Here is a 19,645-nt window from a genome sequence, read left to right as displayed (position 1 = left end):
AATATCAACAGCAAAAATATTGTGTCCCCAGAATACTGTGGCAAAATATCGAGGACCACAATATCAGGAAGGTAAATGTACATAGACGTAAGTACGTTATTTATATATATATATATATATGTATGTGTATGTATATATATATATATCGTCCTGGCCACTGAACGGACCACTGTTACGTGAAATGCAAATGAAATAATTCTGTCTCCTATTCCCTGATGTACTGGCCACTGTAATGTGAGGAGGGGTAAATTAAATAATTATGTGCCCTGGTTTGCTTGCGTGCTCAGCACTGTACCTCTGACTCTGAACTGCAGTGTTAGGTGAATGATGACCATGGTGACTCGCACAGGGGATTATTCTGTGATAAGGCCCATAGTGTACCCGCTGCTGTTAAATGGACTTCTGCGGTGCATTATTACAGCCCTTGGCATGCAGACTGGTCGTTGGGTTTAAAACACAGAAATAACCGCAATAACACATGAAAGCTATCAAAGGTAACCAAGCCATCATCAGTGTGTCCCCAGATAAACACTGTACTTATTAAGGAATCACATGTGAGGGATATTGGGAAAATATCTTCTGTTCTCCTATGAAAGGAATGTGTTGCACTTTGAACTTGTATTTCGTTTTTTCCGAAGCTGGGCTTGCAGTCGTCTCCCTGTCTGTTTTGCCTTCAGACTTGGCCCCTTTTTTTAGGCAGGATATTACAGAATGAGATGATCCAGGTCTCGCTCTGCCGCCCTCTCATTTGCTGTCAGAGTGCTGCTAATGCTCCGACTGGCTGACTCGCCTCCAGACATGGCACCTCTGCAGTGAGCCTGAGGCTCGCAGCTCTGCAGGGGCTGTGGAGCTGCAGGTCAGATGATGTCATCGCTGCATTGTTTTCTCTCTCCACTCGAAGACGAAACGTGCAAACAATTAAACGCCAGCGTGGTTTCGTCCTGCGTCACTTCCTGACGCGGCCTTCCACTGAGAGCTGTTTACATAACCGGCCACGCGCTCTTCGCAGAGGAATGCGCGCTTTCTTCTCGGGTTTGACAGTGCCAAAGCTCACAGAAGCATGCTGCTAGGTATTATGTTTGTTTTCTCTGCCATACTACTCGGGTTCGCCACGGGGAGGCGATCGAAGTTGGATTCTTAACCACGCATAATGTGTCAAAGTCAGTTCATTTCGCCATTAGTAATGCACCTCTTTTCCAGCCAGACCTCCAAATAAACCGGTCCAAAAGACCAAAGCCAATAGGTCTTTCCCTAGGTTCTAATTCTTTGGGTGTGGAAGTATATTTACGGTATGTTTTCTAGTGTTGGTGGTAAATGGTATATAGTGTAACGGTCTAGTCTTTTCCCCCGTCGTAGTGAGACCCATAGCCCGGAAGGGCTAACACACAATGTAACACTCTCTGGCCAGGCGTGGCCAGAGAGAGCTTAAATAAACGGGCGGAGGTCGCACGGGACTTCCGGCCCAGATCACCACCATAGTGAATGTGTCATATGTCCGCAGGGAATTGTGCTGCGTCATTGTGCCCCCACAACACTGGCGACGAGGGTGGGCGTCCACATCCACCCGCCGACGCCCTCCTACCTGTGCCTGCAAGTGCCCAAATTGCCTGGAACTTTGTCCTACCGGCGCCTACTCCTTGCGCCTACGGCCTGCATGCTCCCGTGACGCCACGGAGCAAGCCTGCTGCTGCATGCGAGGGGGCGAGAGGTTGCGAACGCACTTGCTAAGCACCAACGATCCCGCAGTGTTTCCTGCCTGCTGTCTGCCCAGGGTGAGTCGCAGCACCCACGCAGCGCCTCAGTCGCGTGCCTACTGCATCAGGTGCCTGCCACAGCGCTCTGCTTCCCACGCTGTCCTCACACGAGAGCGCCACCTGCTGGTCCTGAGGAGCATCTGCACTCTGCAGACACGCTGTGTGTGTTTTCTTCCTGCTTGAGTGGCCTTGCTGATGCCCTGCTGCCTGGCTCGTGTGCATGCATGCACCATCCTCCGTGGGCACAACTGTGAGGGGAGACTCCCATCCAGCCAAGTGGAAGCCCACCTCCCTACCACTCAAAAAAAAAAAAAAGAAGGTACAGGAAAGGCAATTAACGTGAACACGAAGAAGGGAGGCAATACAGGTGTGGCCAAGCAGGTCAGGCACACAACTCTCTATTCTGGTGAGACGTGGACAGACCCTACAGTGGACGTCACTTTGCTGCCACCAACATATCGCCATGTCGCTCCAAGCAGCAACAGCCGTGCCAGCAGCCCAGCAGAACGTGCTGCCTGCTCAACCTGTGGTACAGCCCACATCGCAGCACTCACAGATTACAGCGCTACCCCCGTTCAGTGAACTGATTGATCCAGCCACATCATCGCCTAGGTGGACAGTCTGGATTGGCCGGCTCAACAACTACTTCACCGCCACTCGTGAGACGGACGACGAGGTCAAACGGTCACTCCTACTCTATTTTGGCGGGGAAGAAATATACAAACTATTCGCACAACTCCCAAACACTGGCGCCCCCACGGACTATGACGCAGCAGTCAGAGCGTTTCATGCCCATTTCGATCCGCAACTCAACCCAGACTATGAGCGCTTCAAGCTCCGTCAAGCGCATCAGAGGGAGGGCGAAACGATGGATGCTTTTCATGCTCGCCTATGAGAACTAGCCAGTACCTGCATGGACGATGACCAGAACAAGGAGGTAAGAGCCCAAGCAATCCAAGGGTGCCGCAACAAACACCTCCGGACCCTCATCCTGCGACAGCCAGGAATCACCTTGGAAGATATTCTCATCCTAGCAAGATCGCATGAACTCTCCGATGCCAGAGCAACGGTTCTGGATGCCGCACTTGCCCAACAGGCGGAAAAGCTAGCAACGATCAAAACTGAAAGAGCGGACACAGTGCGTACTCCATCCAGAGGCACCCGAGGGCGATGGCTGAACAAAAGCTCATGAGGGCCGCGCTGTGGCTACTGCAGGAATGAAGAACATCCACCAGAGGAATGCCCTGCACAGGGTTGGACTTGCTCCAAACGCGGTATCCCCAATCACTATGCGAGTGTCTGCCGAGGAAGAGCCCGAAGCAGAGGAGCTCGCGGATGACGACCACTGTCCAAAGCAGTACGACAGTTGAAGATCTAGGGCTGGTAGCGTTCGCCAACACGGTCAAGACATTACGGACCGATGACATCCTGGAGCTGTTCCCACAACTCTTCAAAGGCCTGGGGAGCATGAAGAGGCCTCCGGTGAAGCTACTCATTGATAAGGCTGTGAAACCAGTTGCCTTACGACATTGTCGCATACCTTTTCCTCTCCGGCCGCTCGTTGAGCAAGAGTTGCAGAGTATAGAGCAGCACGGAGTAATAGAAAAAGTCACCGGACCAACACCATGGGTGTCGCCCATGGTCATCGCGGAGAAACCGAAGCAGCTCGGGAAGATACATAAAACAAAAGAGCCACCAACGACAGACAATGGTTGAGCACTTGAATTCCCTGGTACAATTCTATCTGAGAAGGTGCATCCACTTCCAACATCCGTCGTTGAAAAATGCTCTAATGGTTCCAAAAGTTCACAAACATAAGGAAGGTGCACTCAATATAAAAGTCATTCAGATTCACAAATATTATCCGTTGTGGTTTCAAATTTATTCCAAATTTAATCGGCAAACAGCTCGGGAAGATACATCTCTGTATCGACATGCGCATGGCGAATCAAGCAATCAAACGGGAGCGACACCTCACCCCAACAGTCGATGACATCCTGGCTGATCTCAATGGTTCCAGATGGTTTTCTAAACTCGACCTCAATACCGGCTTCTGGGTGCCAGAACCATACAATCCAGCTGACACGCAAACTCGTCGAATCATGACTAACAACAAAGCTAGCAGCCGAAGAAGAGCACGACCCCAAGTCATAGCACCCGGATGCACCGTCCTAGTGCGCCACCGCCGCAGCGGTGGAAAATTCCATACAATGTATGAGCCAGGGCTGTGGACAGTACTGAACGTTAACAGAACCACCATCACCGCTACAAAAAGGAGGAGAGACCATCACCTGGAACATTTCCTGGTTCAAACGAGTACAACCGGACGATGCTGAGCCGTCACATTCCAGTGGCCTAGGTGATGAGTACCTTCCAAATGGCGGTTTATCTCAGCGCTCAGACAACATTCCAGGGTAGGATCCCAAACCTGTCACTCTACCCATGGACAGCAGACAACACAACATCGTGGGAGCTGCGCCAGCCCTCAGCCCGGTGAGAAGCCATCGCGACACGCAGCACTGGTACAACCTAAGACCAAACCCCAGGCCGAGTCAGAGACTGGCAGACTTTGCATGTTGACCCTTTGTTGACATTCCTGTTGGACACTGATTTGGGATGGGATGTAACGGTCTAGTCTTTTTCCCTCGTCGTAGCGAGACCCATAGCCTGGAAGGGCTAACACACAATGTAAAACTCTCTGGCCAGGCGTGGCCAGAGAGAGCTTAAATAGACGGTCGGATGTTGCACGGGACCTCCGGCCCAGACCACCACCATAGTGAATGTGTCATATGTCCGCAGGGAATTGTGCTGCGTCATAGTGCCCCCACAACATATAGATCTAGGACTAGTGGTGCCATTATTCATTCAGTTAATAGTTCAATATAGTATGCTTCTGGAGAGAAGTGTGATTCCCGCACAAAGAGCACACTTTGCATTCTAGACAAGAGTATGGGGACAACGCTTTTCTATCAAAGAAGGGGCCCTGTTCATGTGCACCAGCCCATTCTAAATGGGTAGTTTTGAAAAATCTAGAAGTGGAGGCAATGTATACAGTAGGAGAAATGATTTTTTTAAAGTATGGGAACTGTGATCCTGAGCCCGAAGGGGCTGGGGTCAGCGAGCGTGGGGGGTGGGGGCGGGATCAAAGGCAGGGCTAAAGAAAAATATTCTTTAACTATTTTGTTGGTCTTTCATCTTCAAGTAATTGCATGTAAAATAACACACACCTTAAATGAAAAATTATTGCAAATTAAACTGATCAGTGAGAGATGCACTATTTTACATTGTGTAACCTCTATGGGTTGATACAATCCCTGCAGATATTGCCTGTAACCAGAAAGCCACAAAATTGAATTCTAGTTGGTGCAGTGGGGAATAGTCACTTGTGTGTTTTTAGTGTTAGAGGTCCCAGCAAGTCATTATTTTAAACTTGCATTGCACACAGAATAAGAAAGACTGCACAAAAAGCACAACAAGATTTAGGTTTAAGATTAAAAAAAAGTGCTTTCAAAATATAGATCTGAGTAATGTGCAGACTGTACCTAGTGCAAAAAAAATTTTTAACTGTAAATTTAAAGCACTCACTCCACAACTCATCAGGTCACCTTACCTTACAATACCTCCTCAAAAAAATACTCTTCAAGTCCCTTCATCAATTAAAGCCAATTTCGCTTCTGAGCAGCCTTTGCATTTGCAGAGTAACCAAATGTGCACGTGTACATTTCTTTCAGGCAGCAGACACCCTGGCAAGAAGGCGTGTTGCTTGTTCAGCTGTAGGTCCCTCCCACTGCTTCAAACCACAGGAGACTCCCTTCTCTCTTCTTTAGCTGAGGCGTCACAAATGTAATCACAGGATGATTGCCTTTTACCATAGAGTAGGGGAAATGTTTTTGTCAAAATAAAAAAGTATGAGCACACCCTGTCCCGCATATCCTGTCTGCTTCAAACTCGATTTGCAGTACACTTATTTGCAATATGACTGGACCAACACAAGACTTCAAGGAGAGGGGGTTAGTAAAGGCCCAATCAAAGGTGCAGGATCAGAAGAGGCGTTAACACAATCCTTGCAGGTAGCCATCTAACTCAACCTAAGGCTTAATAAGTTAAACATTCTACAGAGATCCAAATTATTTGCAGTGGGCCAGAAAGACGAGCCACTGTTTTTGTACATCAAAATTAATTAACCATTCACCACCCTGCTTCCTCTCCTCTTACTCGCTGGCTTTATGCTCGTGTTTGATCATATACAGTGCTCCGTTGCCTATTTGACAAAGTTTGCTATAGAAATATCATATACACATACATACACATTGAGTGTAGGGAAAGGTGAGGGTCTTTCTACCACACAATATGAGGTTGTAATGCCATCCAAGCTTTCTGGAGTAATACATATTCAGAGGTGGTGGCTGTCTTTGACACCGAGATCAGTTTTAATGCATAAGTAGCTATCCTCAGGATGTGGGGTGATACTGAACTAACACAACACAAAACACATTGTACGCCCTTGGCTTGATGCTAGTGCAAAGAGATATCCTAAGTAAGTGGGGTAATGCATTGATTCCAGAGCTTGGAGAAGCGGGATGGGCATGTGCGTGAGTGTAGGGAGGTCAATGCACATAGTAAGAGTGTGCCACAAAAAAAGGAGAAAATCTGGGCCCGTTCGAGATGACTGAAGCTGTGAAGTATGGTAGGCGCCATATAGCGGGATCAGGCATCACCTTCCAGTGCATGCTCAAAAAGGTGGAATGCAGTATAATGTTGTTTTATACATATCTGTGCATAATGTTATTTCTTATACTTGATTATATTATTATAGTATAATAACGTCGAAACGATTTATAGAAAATGTGTGGTTGCCTGTTTACAAAGGGGCAGATGGAAACCGGTTTGGACCATCTCATTTGTGGACTATTTAATTTTCCCATTATGGAACATATACTGGGCAAAGGCCCCACTCGGGAGATGGAAAAAAAGCAGATCACAATAGGAGATGGTCAACATTCTGTCTCAAAATTGTGCTGGGGATTCATGGTGTAGCATGATGTAGTTTATCTCTGGACTCTACATCTGTCCTTGGAGGGGACCCCATAATCATGATGGATGCTGTACTCTATAAAGTCTAGACTGTCCTCAGGGGGTAACACACCTGCCACACTGTGAATAAGGGGTTGGCTATTTCACACTCAGCACATAGACCATAAGTCCAGTTGTACTGCAAGGCTAGTGTTTAGAGCATCAAACCACAATGAACAGTGATGAGCACAAGAGGAGTTTTTCTGTGTCAGACACTTCTTTACCAGTGCCTAGGCAATATGTACTTCCAGTGTAGGAATGCTCGTCCTATTTTTGTGGCAACGTGAGGATTAATTTATGCTGTTGCATTTATTTCAGACTTTGGAATTGGACGGCGAGCTTGTGAGTGCTGACAAATAATTCAGCTTCATGGGTGGACTCACATGCTTATCTTTGTTGCTGGAAAGAAGCTGTGAGACAGTGGCATGCACTGACTCTGACGTACAGAGAAAAAGAGGAGAAGGCAATGTTTTGTATTTTTAAGTTTTTTTTTTATTTGATAGCAGCTTGGAAGGAGAAACTCTAAACTGTATTTCTCTCACTGTATTAACCAGTGAGCAGTGGGCATGTGTTAATTAGTGCCGCTGGTTGATGCATTAAAAAACAGAGTTGTACTGTGCCTGGTTTAAGGAAGAAACACTGTTGATTGAAAATAAGCCTAACAACTGGAAAGGAACATATACAAAATATACTGCTCCGCTATCCCAATCAAAATATCAGAAACAAATTGAAGGCAAACAATGTTTCTTTACATTACTTTTTTTTCTTCATAAACAGGCCAAGAATAGCTGGGTTTAGAGCAGTGTAATGGTTGCCAAAAATGCTTATTGGAGCTTTCACCACGACTTCTCACAATTGTAGTTTATCATATTGCCATGCAATTTCTTGCTATCCTTTTCTTTCCGCAGTGTCGGTTGCCTTGTTTTGGCCTTGCTGAAAGTTTAATCCTTTGCATCTTCAAATAGTCCTTCAACGAGCATGTCCAAGTCCAGCAAACGCCTCTGGATACAAAACGAGTCTGATTTGTTTGGGCTATTCTTGACTTGTACATATAGTTGCAGAACTGGACTGCAGAGCTGAAGGCATGAATTGGCACTGTGTTAGCTGGTCCAGGTGTCAGTACAGGAAATGGAAAAGGCGCAATATACTTGCTACATTACATCATTAGGCCGGATACTGATTCCAAGCAGTCGCGCAAGGGTTTGCGGGGGGGTGGGGGTTACTTAAAAAAAAAAAAATAATAAACTTACCGCCCGCACTGTCTCAGCTCCGGCCAGGTCCCGCGTTTTGCTGAACAGGAAGCAAGCAGAGCAGGCAGCCTCCTTCCCCTCCCCTAAGCCAATCACAATGCTGCAATGGCAGCGTTGTGATTGGCTGGGACGCCGAACCCACAGGCGTCTATGGGGAGGCCATTTTCTCCATGTAGGCTGCAATGCAGAATGCATATGACTGGTTTGGTCGCACTCAGAGTGGGCAAGCCACTCCTCCGCTGGACTCCAACAGACCCGCCCGCCCCCAACCAGGCATACCCTTCTGCTTTCTCGCAGTGCGAGAAACAGAAACATAAAATGGTAGTTTTACCATTTTATGTTTCTGCTTCTCGCACTGCGAGAAAGCAGTGAGGCGATGCTCCTCCACCCTAATGGAGGAGCCGCCCCTGCTTCCAAGTAGGGAGAGCACAATCGAGTGTGGGCGTTTGTACTGTTTTGTCAGGACTAGTCATGTGGTCATTGGTGTTCTGTATATGAGCTATGACAGTAATGTCCCAGTTGGTTATTTTTATTTTATTTTATTAAGTGTATGATGGCCATGCACATGTAAAGATACACAACAGAACAAAATAATTAGGTGTGCCTATGTTATTTGTGAAGAACTATAAAGGTTTAGATATAGCATAGACTATTCTCTGCATGCTGGTGCATTCTGTTAATGAGATTCGATAAATACTGTAAACTTGACTAATTTCTTCAAACGTAGGCATGCTGGGAAAGAAGGTATCAATTATTCAAGAGGGTCAACCTGTACGTGGACACAAGTCACAAAGATACCAAAAAACAACTCTATGAACTCTATGGGGCCCGGAGTTCCGAAAATCCCTCTGATATTAGGCAATCTAAGAAGAAAAGATGGTCCTGAATTACGAAAGGCTTTATTCTTATTTAAGACAGGCTGTCATTTGTGACCTATGACGATCCTAAGACTTTTTATGGTTTACATCTGTTTTATTACTATAATATTGCTCAGTATACACATCCACCTACCTACAACCACTGGTCGGCGGTGAACAGCGGAATCATTTCAGAGCTTTCTTATATGAATAGTCTTAAAACTTTTTATAGTTTGAGACTCTTAAGACTGCTATATGTCAGGGAACATCTTAGTTTATCAGCTTGATGTTTTCTCTTTTAAGACCATTTTAGGTCAAGGACAACCCTTAATAAAACAGTCTCTTGTAACAGAAGGTAGCTCTCTCTTTTAACCTGTCCAGAAAAATCAAATGCTAAAATCTTTCTGAAATAAACAACAGTTCACTGCGCAGCCGATATACTGAACGTGTTTCAATTTCCTCACTGTATGTAGGCTTTTTTTGTATTAGATGTATTTAATATTTTCAGCTGCTAAATTATCATTGTACAGGCGCTGAATCTATGGGATTCTGAATCATAAGTGCTCAGAGGCTGGGTAATCCTGTACACAAAAAAAACAAGCATTGGCAAAACCAATAAACCTTTTCAACCAATTGGCCTTGCCAATGTTTTTTTCCCCAAATGTTGTGTAGCTTCGGAAAAAATAAAAAAAGAAGAAAAAACATTGTGAGACATACAAATATGTAAAGATGCTATGGCGGCTCAATCTGATGACATATGCGAGCATGGATCACCACTAATAAAAGCGCTTATGGCATGATGAGGCCAGAATATGCTACAAAGCAAGACGAGGTACCATAGTAGTGCTGGCTGATTAATCCAGTTCTGGACTGATAGGGATTGCAGCAAGTTGGAGCTGACTTGCTTTGGTAATCCTGTGAGTTGTTGCCCATGGTGGAACAGCAAGAGCTATAGGGTAGAGGTACAACTGTGTCTGTGTTTCAGCGCTGCTATAACGAGGATGCTGCAGATCAAGATAGGATTGAGGTGCACTGATAGAGCTGATTGTGGGTTTTCACAATATAATTGTAAGTAGTCCAACCACTTCCAAGAACAATAAAATAATACAAAGGCATGAAATGTATAAAATCACAAAAGAGACCCATGCAGATGGTCTAATTACAATCACTTTAATTTGGAAACTTCTGTGTTCAGGTTAAAGTAATAAGTGAATTTATTTGGTCTGTTTATTTATTAATTAACTGAAACATGTGTAGCAGCTATCTATATTGCTATGTGCATGTGAAGGTGTAGACATTATCCACATTGTTATGTTTATTTGTGTTTTTTGGTGTACATGGAGTGAAATAACGAGAATGCTGGGTTACTGTAAGCGGCCATATTGGATGTTGCCTAAACTCATCGCTACTCAACTCTACTGGTCTATGTTAGAAACTCAGTGCAGCCAGTGGAGGAGACAGTGCAAAGCTGTTGCTCCAGGTTAAGATACAGAGGAGTAATTCTAGGGGACTTTGAGACACAATAAGTCACCATGTACGTTTAGTGATCCACGGGGCCATACTACTTGAGGGGGAATTCAGATCCCCTGACAAAAAACGGAATCAAACATTCTTGAGCATCCATCCATCCATCCATCCATCCACCCAGATTCCTGGTTGGCTTAGGTATACACCCAAGCCAGGCAGGAACCACCACTCCAGTCAGGGTATGCTAAGTACATACTAAGAGATAGCCGGTGCTCACCCTCTGACAGCTTAGCACAGAGCGGTCAGGCTTATCCAAAGAGACAATGAGTAAAGTATTTGTGCTAAACACACACACTTTAACACAATAACTACACTACAAGAAGACTCCATACATGTTTAGAAAAATAGATTATTATATTCTGAACACAACAAGACCAAAATGACAAACACCCAATAAGTAGAAGTCAAGATACTGAATTTTAAAGAATTCTAGTTCTTAGAAGCAAAAAGACCAATGGGGGTTATCTAGTCACATCAGACCGAGACAAAGTCACATGTTCAGGCGACCCCGATAGAGCATGGGCTGGCCGGCTACTGAGACCCACTTGTGCCCGCTGAACAAGTACCTTGGATCCTGGGGCGCAGTCTGCGCCACTAGACTTTGCATTGTCCGGTGTCGGTTCTGAGAAGCTGTGCGGCGAGGCTTTGCCTATTCCGAAATCGATTGTGAGAGGCTGTGCGGCAAGACTTTGCGTCGTCTGGTGTCGGTTCCAAGAGGCTGTGCGGCGAGGCTTTGCGAGTACGACCGCAACAGCCTTGGCAATTTGCTTGACCAGCCCCGGCAGCCGGGGGGGGGGTCTAGGAGAAGCACCACTCCCGCTGCACCTCTCCCGCTTTTGTTTGCAGGGGGCTGATATTGCAGAACTGGCACCTACATGTCCAAAACCTCTCCCATCCTTGCAGCCCACCGGGAAAACACCCGGGGCCCGCTACGGCCAGTCCGGCCCTGTTTGCGAGGCTTCGCATCATCCAGCATCAGCTCTGAGGAACTGTTAGCTGTGCATCGAAGCTTTGCGGGGCTTCATGTTGCTTTGTGTCTGTTCCATTGATGCAAGTGTCTGGGCTCACTTCCAGTAAATCAGGCAGTGGGGATGGGGTAGAGACTTTGATATCCCTGACTCTCAAGCAGCAGGAGGTAAGCCAACAAGCCTTTGGAGATCACTTGGAATAAAGGCACAGTCCATCCATCCATCAGCAGTCAGAGAGCAGCAGGTAGCAGGGAAATAAACAGAAAAGCAGGCCTTCCGGATCAGCAATTCAGTTGAGTCTTTTTAGCAGCACAGTAGCTCTTCTGACAGAGCTTCAGTACAAGCCAGTAGTGTCTGATTTGTGGGGATCAGAAACCCAGTACTTATACCCAAATGTGCCTTTGATGTGGGGTGTGACTTCAAAGCAGCCCTCTGAAGTCCTGTCTGCCAGGCGATCTGTGGGGGGTAATCAGTCCTTTGTGTGGGGACAGGACACAGCCTATTCAAGTGAAGTGTTAGCCTCTCCTTTCCATCCTGCCCAGGTAAGGCCATCAGAATGCAGATGGGTACTCAGATACATCAATCCTTCCTGCGTTGTGGCTGTCTACAGGGAATGCAAAAAGTGTAACAGTCACCCACCCCAGACGTGTATTGGAGACAGGCTGTCAGGCACATAGAGCAGTAAGTGCAGAGAAATGTCCACTTTCTAAAAGTGACATTTCTAAAACAGTATTGTTAAATTGATTAAGGAGGATTTATTATTACCATTCCAAACATATGAAACATGTAAAAGCTACTCCTCTCTGACCAAGAATTATAGATTAAAAGTGTATTAAGGAATTCCAAATGTTAACCTATGAGAGGAGTAGGCCTCACAATAGTAAAAAACAAATAGGCTGTATATCTATCAGGACATGCAAAACAGAAAGGTACATGTCCTACCTTTTACTTACATAACACCCTGCCTTTAGGGTTACTTAGGGCCTAGTTTGGGATGGGTGTTTATATAATAAAAGGGGAGTTTAAGGCTTGGTTTTAAATGCCAAGTTGGTGTGGCAGCAAACTGCACACACAGGCACTGCAGTGACAGGCCTGAGACCCGTTTGAAAGGCTACTTCTGTGAGTGGCACAATCAGTGCTACAACCCACTAGTAGTATTTGAAGTACAGGCCCTGGGTATATGGTATACCACTTTACAAGGGACTTACCAGTACAATAAATATGACAAGCAGGTATACACCAATGTCATCATGTTTGGAGGAGAAGCACATGCACTTTACCACTGGTGCCACTGGGTGATTATAGTAAGGTCAGCATTTCCGTAGGAAATGTGCTTTTGTGTTGCTAATAACTTTGACCCTGTTTGATGAATCACCCCAACACTTTTCAAACAGGTTCTATTTTTTGACTAGTTTGTGCATGGAAAGTTTCGGGGTGATCCATCAAGCGTGGGCCAAGAAAACAGAGGTGTCACAAAATGCAAAATTCCCATGCATTTTCCATGGCCTTCTTTAAGAAGGACTATTACAAAAACTGATGAACGTAACTACAAAAAATTTGGCAGGAAGCTAGATCTTAGGGTCTGATTATAAGTCTGGTGGTGGCAGTCTTCCAACCGCCCTATTACAACTAGGGCAGTCAAACCGCCATTGCACCGCCCTCCTATACGAGGAGGGGGAGTGAGTAGGCCCCCCCCAACTTGCCCATTTTGGGTCCCAGGGACCCCATTCCCGGGGCTGAGTTTATTATTTAAGGGGAGCGGGCACGCTGCACCCCTTCTCGAGCCATATTCAACCCATGGACCCCATACTTGGGGACTAATGCATTCTATATGGGGAGCAGGCCACGCAGCCCCCTTTCCCCGAGTGGATTTCGGCCCTGGGGACCCCATTCCCCAGGGCCCAATTTAATAGTTTAGGGGAGGAGATACGCGTGGCCCCCATCACTGAGGCGTGTTTGTCCCAAAATACCCCATCGCCACGGCCCAATGTATTTCTTATAGAGAGGGCCCATCCTTTAGCATTGAAAAGACCCTGGGGACCCCATCCCCCAGGGCCAGAATTTAACTTTGAAGGGGGGAGCCATGCAGCCCCTCCTCCAAGCCTTTAGTCGTCTCTTTAAATATGGCCCTAGTAAACGGGGGCCCCAGGGCCAAATGAGGCCAGGACAGCCCATGGGATGGGGTCCAGACCCTGTTGTCAACCCTCTGCTGTGAATGTCCAAAGGCCGTGCTTAGTGTGGGGCTGGATGCCTGTGAGGGGTTTGCCGCGTGACCTGACCACAGGCCAGTTGGTTTTATGTATAATAAAATATTACTTAACTGAAAAAACCCTAGAAATTCACTGGAAAAAACAAAGGTTAAAGTAAGGTTATAGTTAGGTGTGATATGTTTTTTTAAAACATAGATATGCGCTAAAAAATACAAAGATTAAAGTAATGTTATAATTAGGTGAATATGTCAGTAACAACATTAACGTTTTGAATTTAAAAAACCACAGAAATTCACCAGTTACATTTAGCAGTGCTAACTTTAACGTGCACCCTCCCCATGCACTGCGTATTACCTCACATATTACATCACTCATGACATGTTCTATGACATCATTTATGACATCACTGATGACATCTCAAATGATATCATTGCTACCAGATGCTATACTATGATTATAGTAAAATATGATACCCCAGAGTAATTTTTCTCTAATTGTGGAACCCTAAGTATGTCCCACAAGACTATGCAAGACCTGCAGTGTAATTTCTCACTTCCCTAAGCAAAAGCCAGCTCTCCTCAGCCCCATTTTCCAGTTTCTATCGTGCTCTATGTCCTCTAAATGCTACGAACTCGAAGAAGAGCCTGGCGAACCGTGTGGGTAAAGTGGGGAACCCATATTCCTCATGTGTCCAACCTACCCACACACCCGCATTTGGTGGCCAGTGATGGACAGCCAGCAGTGTGGGAAGGGCGACAGACATGGTCAACTGCGATGCTAGCTTTGACTTTTGTGAGGAGTACAAGTTCCTCATCGATTCCATGCCCTTAACCAATGTGTAAAGTAAATCCTTCACGGTCACTGAGAATCCATTCCTACTACCTCTGACTACAACCCCATGCTCATGCGGCACCATGCGTCTCAGAAAGATTTTTTTTTTTGCTGTTTATAGTATGAGAGATACATTAAGAAAACTCTTTGAGTGACTTCTGCTGCTTTGCTACTGCACAGGCTGATGGAGACAGGCATCGGCTCAAGCAGTGCAGCAGCCTATAGGAGTTTCTTATGTTATGCTGGTGTGCTGGTATGCCACCGTGTACAAGGTAAAAAGGCATGATTAAACATGAGCATCGTATAAATGTGCATCGATACTGCCCAGTCAAAACTAGGTGCTAGGTATTTTACCTACACGTGTTCTACAGGGTCACAGCATGCAGTTGCGCTTACACGTTTAACAAATGTCTGCAATCCAGTTTGAGATGTACGCGCTTTTAAACTGTACAATGTTGTATCCATCTTTCCAAATAACCTTTTGTTTCTAGGATTAGTAGTTAAAAACGTCAGTGCCACAAAGGGTTCTGAAGCTCTAGCTAAATAGGCAATTACAATCCAGTAGTGTTTTTGATGAGAATGTCTCTACGCATCCATACACAATAAAAGTGTCAGCCTGGAGAAGAATGCCTCTAAAAACAATCTGTACATAGTATTAACTCATGCAATCACCATTAAATTAAATCAATTGAGCCCTACAACCATTTTATGAGCAGCTCTGACATATACCATAGCTTTAGCTACAACAGTATTCTCTGGATGAAATAGCCCACTTGCACTAATTGTGCATGCTCAAAACCTTAATTTCTGCATGTTGATTATCTGAGTAAGACTCGTAGTTTACAGATGTTTACTCTTGCATTCAATCCAGTCTGCAAGCAGTAGCATGATACACAACTGCTGTTCAAAATATCATAGATATGGTATGTCCGATGCAGGTCCAGGTGAGTTTGGATGTAAATACTACAATGCGAAAATGGGGCACAGCCCATGCTCTCTAGGACCTATAATGGGCACCCCTCTTGCAGATCAACACCATTCCAAGTGATGTTATTCAGTGAGATCTGTACAGAATGGTTCCTATTTTATTGTTTGACACTACTTGCATTGCTGATCTGGTATATCCTGTATCCTGTATTACTTATCTTGCTACATTGGCGCAAATCCTTATAGCAGGGTCTGGTGGCTTAGTGGGCTAATGCGGCCACCGTAGGGGCCTGTGTTTGACCTCATGGTCACAGGTTCAAATCCTGTTGTGTTCTTCATCCTTCTGAGGATGTGTACCATTGAGCTAGGTTGCACTAAACATCAGCTATTCAACGCCAAGATACCATTCGCGATGAACGTGTACTTTACAAATGGTTATAGGCAGCCAAAAGTTTACATGTCGGCGCTATATAAATGTCCCTAAATAAATACATCTAAATACCATCTTCCTGGCTTCTCGCTATCAGCATGCACATAATATACAAACCACAATGATACGCAACATGGCCACATCTCCCTAGGTCTGCCCATCTACGATCCACTGATTAGATCTGTTTTATATGGGAGTTTAACCTTTCCTGCACCGGAGGGTGCACCAGGCGCTGCTGCTGCGGCAGACATTCATTTACAAAAAATTAGATGCGACGATAAAACATTAATATCAGGAAAACAATTTCAAGGATCAATGCAAACTCCCCGGGAGTCTTTGCGCAGGGGACGTATGTTTAATTGACAAAATGCAAATCAGCGGCCTAGTCCAAGGGGCGAAAATCAATGCCGGCAATCTATAGCTCCCTCCATCAGGTCTAATGACAGGTATGTTTACTTGAGGGTCGGAACTCATTACAATTATGAGAAGAAAAAACACAACTGCAATATAGCATATGTACTCACGTTCTGCGCTTCATCCTTCTACTTTGGGCTTCTGGGCTCTATTTTAGGGCAAAAGTGGTCCAAAGCCAGACGTACTGCACGCTTGAAATCTGTAGAGCACTTTAGCCTCGCGTCAGATTATAAAACAACAACAATAACCGGCATCTACGTTAGAATACGCTGCCCCGCGAGTCCAGCGCTCCCCGGCAGCCGTCCAGCGATTACACAACAAGGGGAGATTTCACGCACTCCTCAGCTGATTCAAGGCTACAATGCGGCTCGTCACGGCCCATCTCCGGAAGATGCCCGGGCTGCCTGCGGTAAGTTCCTCCAGTGCGCGCGCCGCGTCAGCCACCTACCTCCGACTGCAATGGGCTGCAGGCCACGAGCCAGTAACATCCAAGGTGCAGGGCCCGCGCTGGCCCTTTGTATGGACTGTCGCTGTAGCAGAAGTGTCAGCCGAGGGCTCCGTGGGCTGCGTGTCCGGCAGCAGCAGCAGCGGCAGGACCGAGCTGGGTGAGTGAGCGCGCGCCACCGCTCGCGGCTGACGGATGTGCTGTTCTGTGCACATCAGCACATTTACCTAGCGACGCTAGGATGGGCCGACTCTGGCTTGCGCGGCGCAGCAGCAGCCTCCCTAGCCGGTGTAACCCGAGAAATGCTCCATCTCTATGGTGACTGCAGCTGTTAAACAACCTTACAGCAAGGTCAGTTGTCCGTTCCAAGCGAGCGAGGCAGAATGTGGGCTTACCGAACTAACCCTTGCCGCTGCCGAACAGCAGGTGACCTAGAGGTATTCCGTAATCTGAATTCAGTTTTTGACTGCTCGCCAAACTAATATCATCATGTTAGTCATCCGGCATTTAATTGGATTAGAGTAACACCCTGTGGGCGATGACACATGTCAAAATGACCGCAGCCTCGTGCGGCTAACTTAAAAGTTAGTCTGGGGTGATGATGATATGTACTGGCCGAGCACAAGTCCTTAAAAAATGGTTGGTTGACTAATTAGCATATGTCATCCACAATGACATCACAGGAAGTGACGTCATAGTAAGTAATGTTATGCTGCCTAATATTCCTTCCTTAAAATGGAACGTGTCTATTTGACGAATAACAAGTTAACAAACGCAGAAATGGGAAAATATTTTTTAGGGCTCGTTTTAGTTTTTTAAATCACAAGCCTATTTTCAACATATTAGTGAGCTGAGAAATGGCTGAAAGGGGCACCATTTTAAAACAGAAATGTGCAACTTGTTATTACATCTTCAAACTGAACTCAGAGGGTAAACAAAATGTGCTGGGTGTATTTTTATGAACAGTCAAACATGCCATCGATGCATGCTTGTTTTCTACTGCTGTTCTTCATTCAGCTTTAAAGTACCAAAGCGCCGCACAGTTGCAGGTTATTAGGTGATAGAAGGGTTAATGTTGTGATTAATGTGATTAATGGTATTCGATAACAGATTCAAATGCAACCTCTACTATGCCTCTCACAAATAAAGAGGATGCTGCCAGTGAGAAAGGAATTTAAAATCCCTTTTGCAAATGTAAGCAGCTGCAGTGCTGAGCCACTAGTGCGCCAGGTATGCCCAGACTTGGGTCCCGGGCTCACTGTGTCACTGGATTCAAGCTAGCCTGGCTGATGAAGGGTGAAACCCCAAAACCGATCCCAGGATGCTTGTTTCTGGTCCAGGGAGGACCTGGCTTGGCAGTTCGGTCTGGACTGTTCCCATGAGGCACATGGTCAAGACTTATTTGCAAATGGCTGGGTCTAAACTGGGGTGGCAGGGTGAGCAAAAGAACAATGGATTTAACCCAGATCTATTGACTGGGGGAGAATGTTTGATTTTCGTTGCATTCCTTCCATCATCTGTGTGTCTTTAGCCACCAGGTGTCATTTCTAAGCCTCCTTCAGCCTCAGGTAAGGAGATCAGAGTCTCCTCTCTCAAATAAGTGGAAGGGTCCACGCCAACCTGCGTCCGCCCCCTACTTGTGCCCTGTCTCCTGAGGTGTTTATATCAATTATGTGCCTGCTGCATTTTTATTCTTATGCTGGACATTATTACAATCCAACCATCTAGGCCCTGATTATGAGTGAGTTGGAGGGAAGGTGCAATTTATTGCACTCAATAAAATCTGACTCGCAGTGTTTTGGAATGTATCAGATGCAATGTGATACACTTAGTCTGAGGTTTTGGTGAATAACACACATATTTTGGCACCTGCTGCACCAAAATCCAGATTTCACAATACATACCATACACTATCCCATTTTAAATGCTGGCAGGTTTGACCTGCCAGAATTTCAAGAAGGGTGCAGACCTTATTACACCTGCTATTTACCTGGAACATTAAATTCCACAAAACTCTAAAGTCTGAGCCACTTATAACCAAGACCTTAATGTTCAAAGTGCCAGCTATGTTGAAGGTTTGCCTTTTCATTGATATGTTTATAATTACTTGCAAGAAAAGTATTTGTAACATTCTTTTTCAGCATAGACAAATGGTAGTCTAGGGAGGCTCTGTTAGATATATAGTAGTTAAGCAGAGAAGCACAGACCACTGACCATTTCCAGAACAGCTCACATCCAGCTGTCAAACTTGGAAGCCCTACCCCCGATAGACTCTTGACATCCCTAAGATTCAAATTACAGCAGGAAGACATACATGATGTAGGAAGAACTGTTGGAATATACAGCCAGAACTCATACCCACCTTCCCCAACAAGAACAACCAGAGGAAATAATAACTACAGCGGCATATAGTAAACTGAAACAAGGAAGAATAAGAACTTCAAATGATAAGTAATGTCATCAGAGTAGAGGTAAAGTAAAACAAGATAATACAAAGAACATATGTGTAAAGTTAATGCTAATGGTATTCAGAACAGGAACCAAACCATGGCTCCTCAATGCGTTTCCCACCATGCAGGCCTCCTCAATGTCTTTTGATGGGTAAGTCTATGATTCATCATTGTAATGCTCTCACCATTGGAGCTTGCTAGACCGCCATCAAATTAAGCTCTCACCAATCAGGACATACTCTACACTTCTCCATTATTCAGAACCACTACATTCCTCCTTACTTCCTTACAATGATGTGAGGTCCCACAAATGTAGATCTTCCCTTCCATATCATACCATGCTTCCTCACCAAAAGTAAATCACCACCCTTCCACATCTGACACATTACCTATCATTGTTTGTCTTGATAGCTTCTCCACTTGAACTGACTACCACTCTCACTGCCCCTTGGATGTCCATTCACTGTCCAACAGCTTTGCAGCTAATCTGGATTAAGCTTGGTGTTGGC

At 45.5% G+C, this 19,645-nt stretch overlaps 1 protein-coding gene across 15 annotated transcripts in view; it reads right to left on the bottom strand.

Annotated features, from left to right (window-relative positions):
• Positions 1-19,645, bottom strand: part of IQSEC1 (IQ motif and Sec7 domain ArfGEF 1) — a 787,671-nt gene that overhangs the window by 313,700 nt on the left and 454,326 nt on the right. For 2 of the 15 annotated variants that reach the window (XM_085624819.1, XM_085624837.1), the window contains exon 1: positions 16,690-16,977. The exons of 8 other annotated variants lie outside the window; for them this stretch is intronic. In XM_085624819.1, coding sequence (XP_085480945.1) covers positions 16,690-16,901 — 212 coding nt within the window. In that variant the 5' untranslated portion in view covers positions 16,902-16,977. Of the gene's footprint in view, positions 1-16,351; positions 16,504-16,689; positions 16,978-19,645 lie in introns of those variants that run through there. 5 more of the 15 variants (XM_085624818.1, XM_085624838.1, XM_085624817.1 and 2 more) reach the window with 4 other exon arrangements.

This window comes from Triturus cristatus, chromosome 9 (assembly GCF_964204655.1).
Source record: "Triturus cristatus chromosome 9, aTriCri1.1, whole genome shotgun sequence".
In the NCBI taxonomy this organism is placed as follows: Eukaryota; Metazoa; Chordata; class Amphibia; order Caudata; family Salamandridae; genus Triturus; species Triturus cristatus.
The sequence above is the reverse complement of the archived record's forward strand: the minus strand, read 5'-3'. Positions and strand labels throughout refer to the sequence as shown.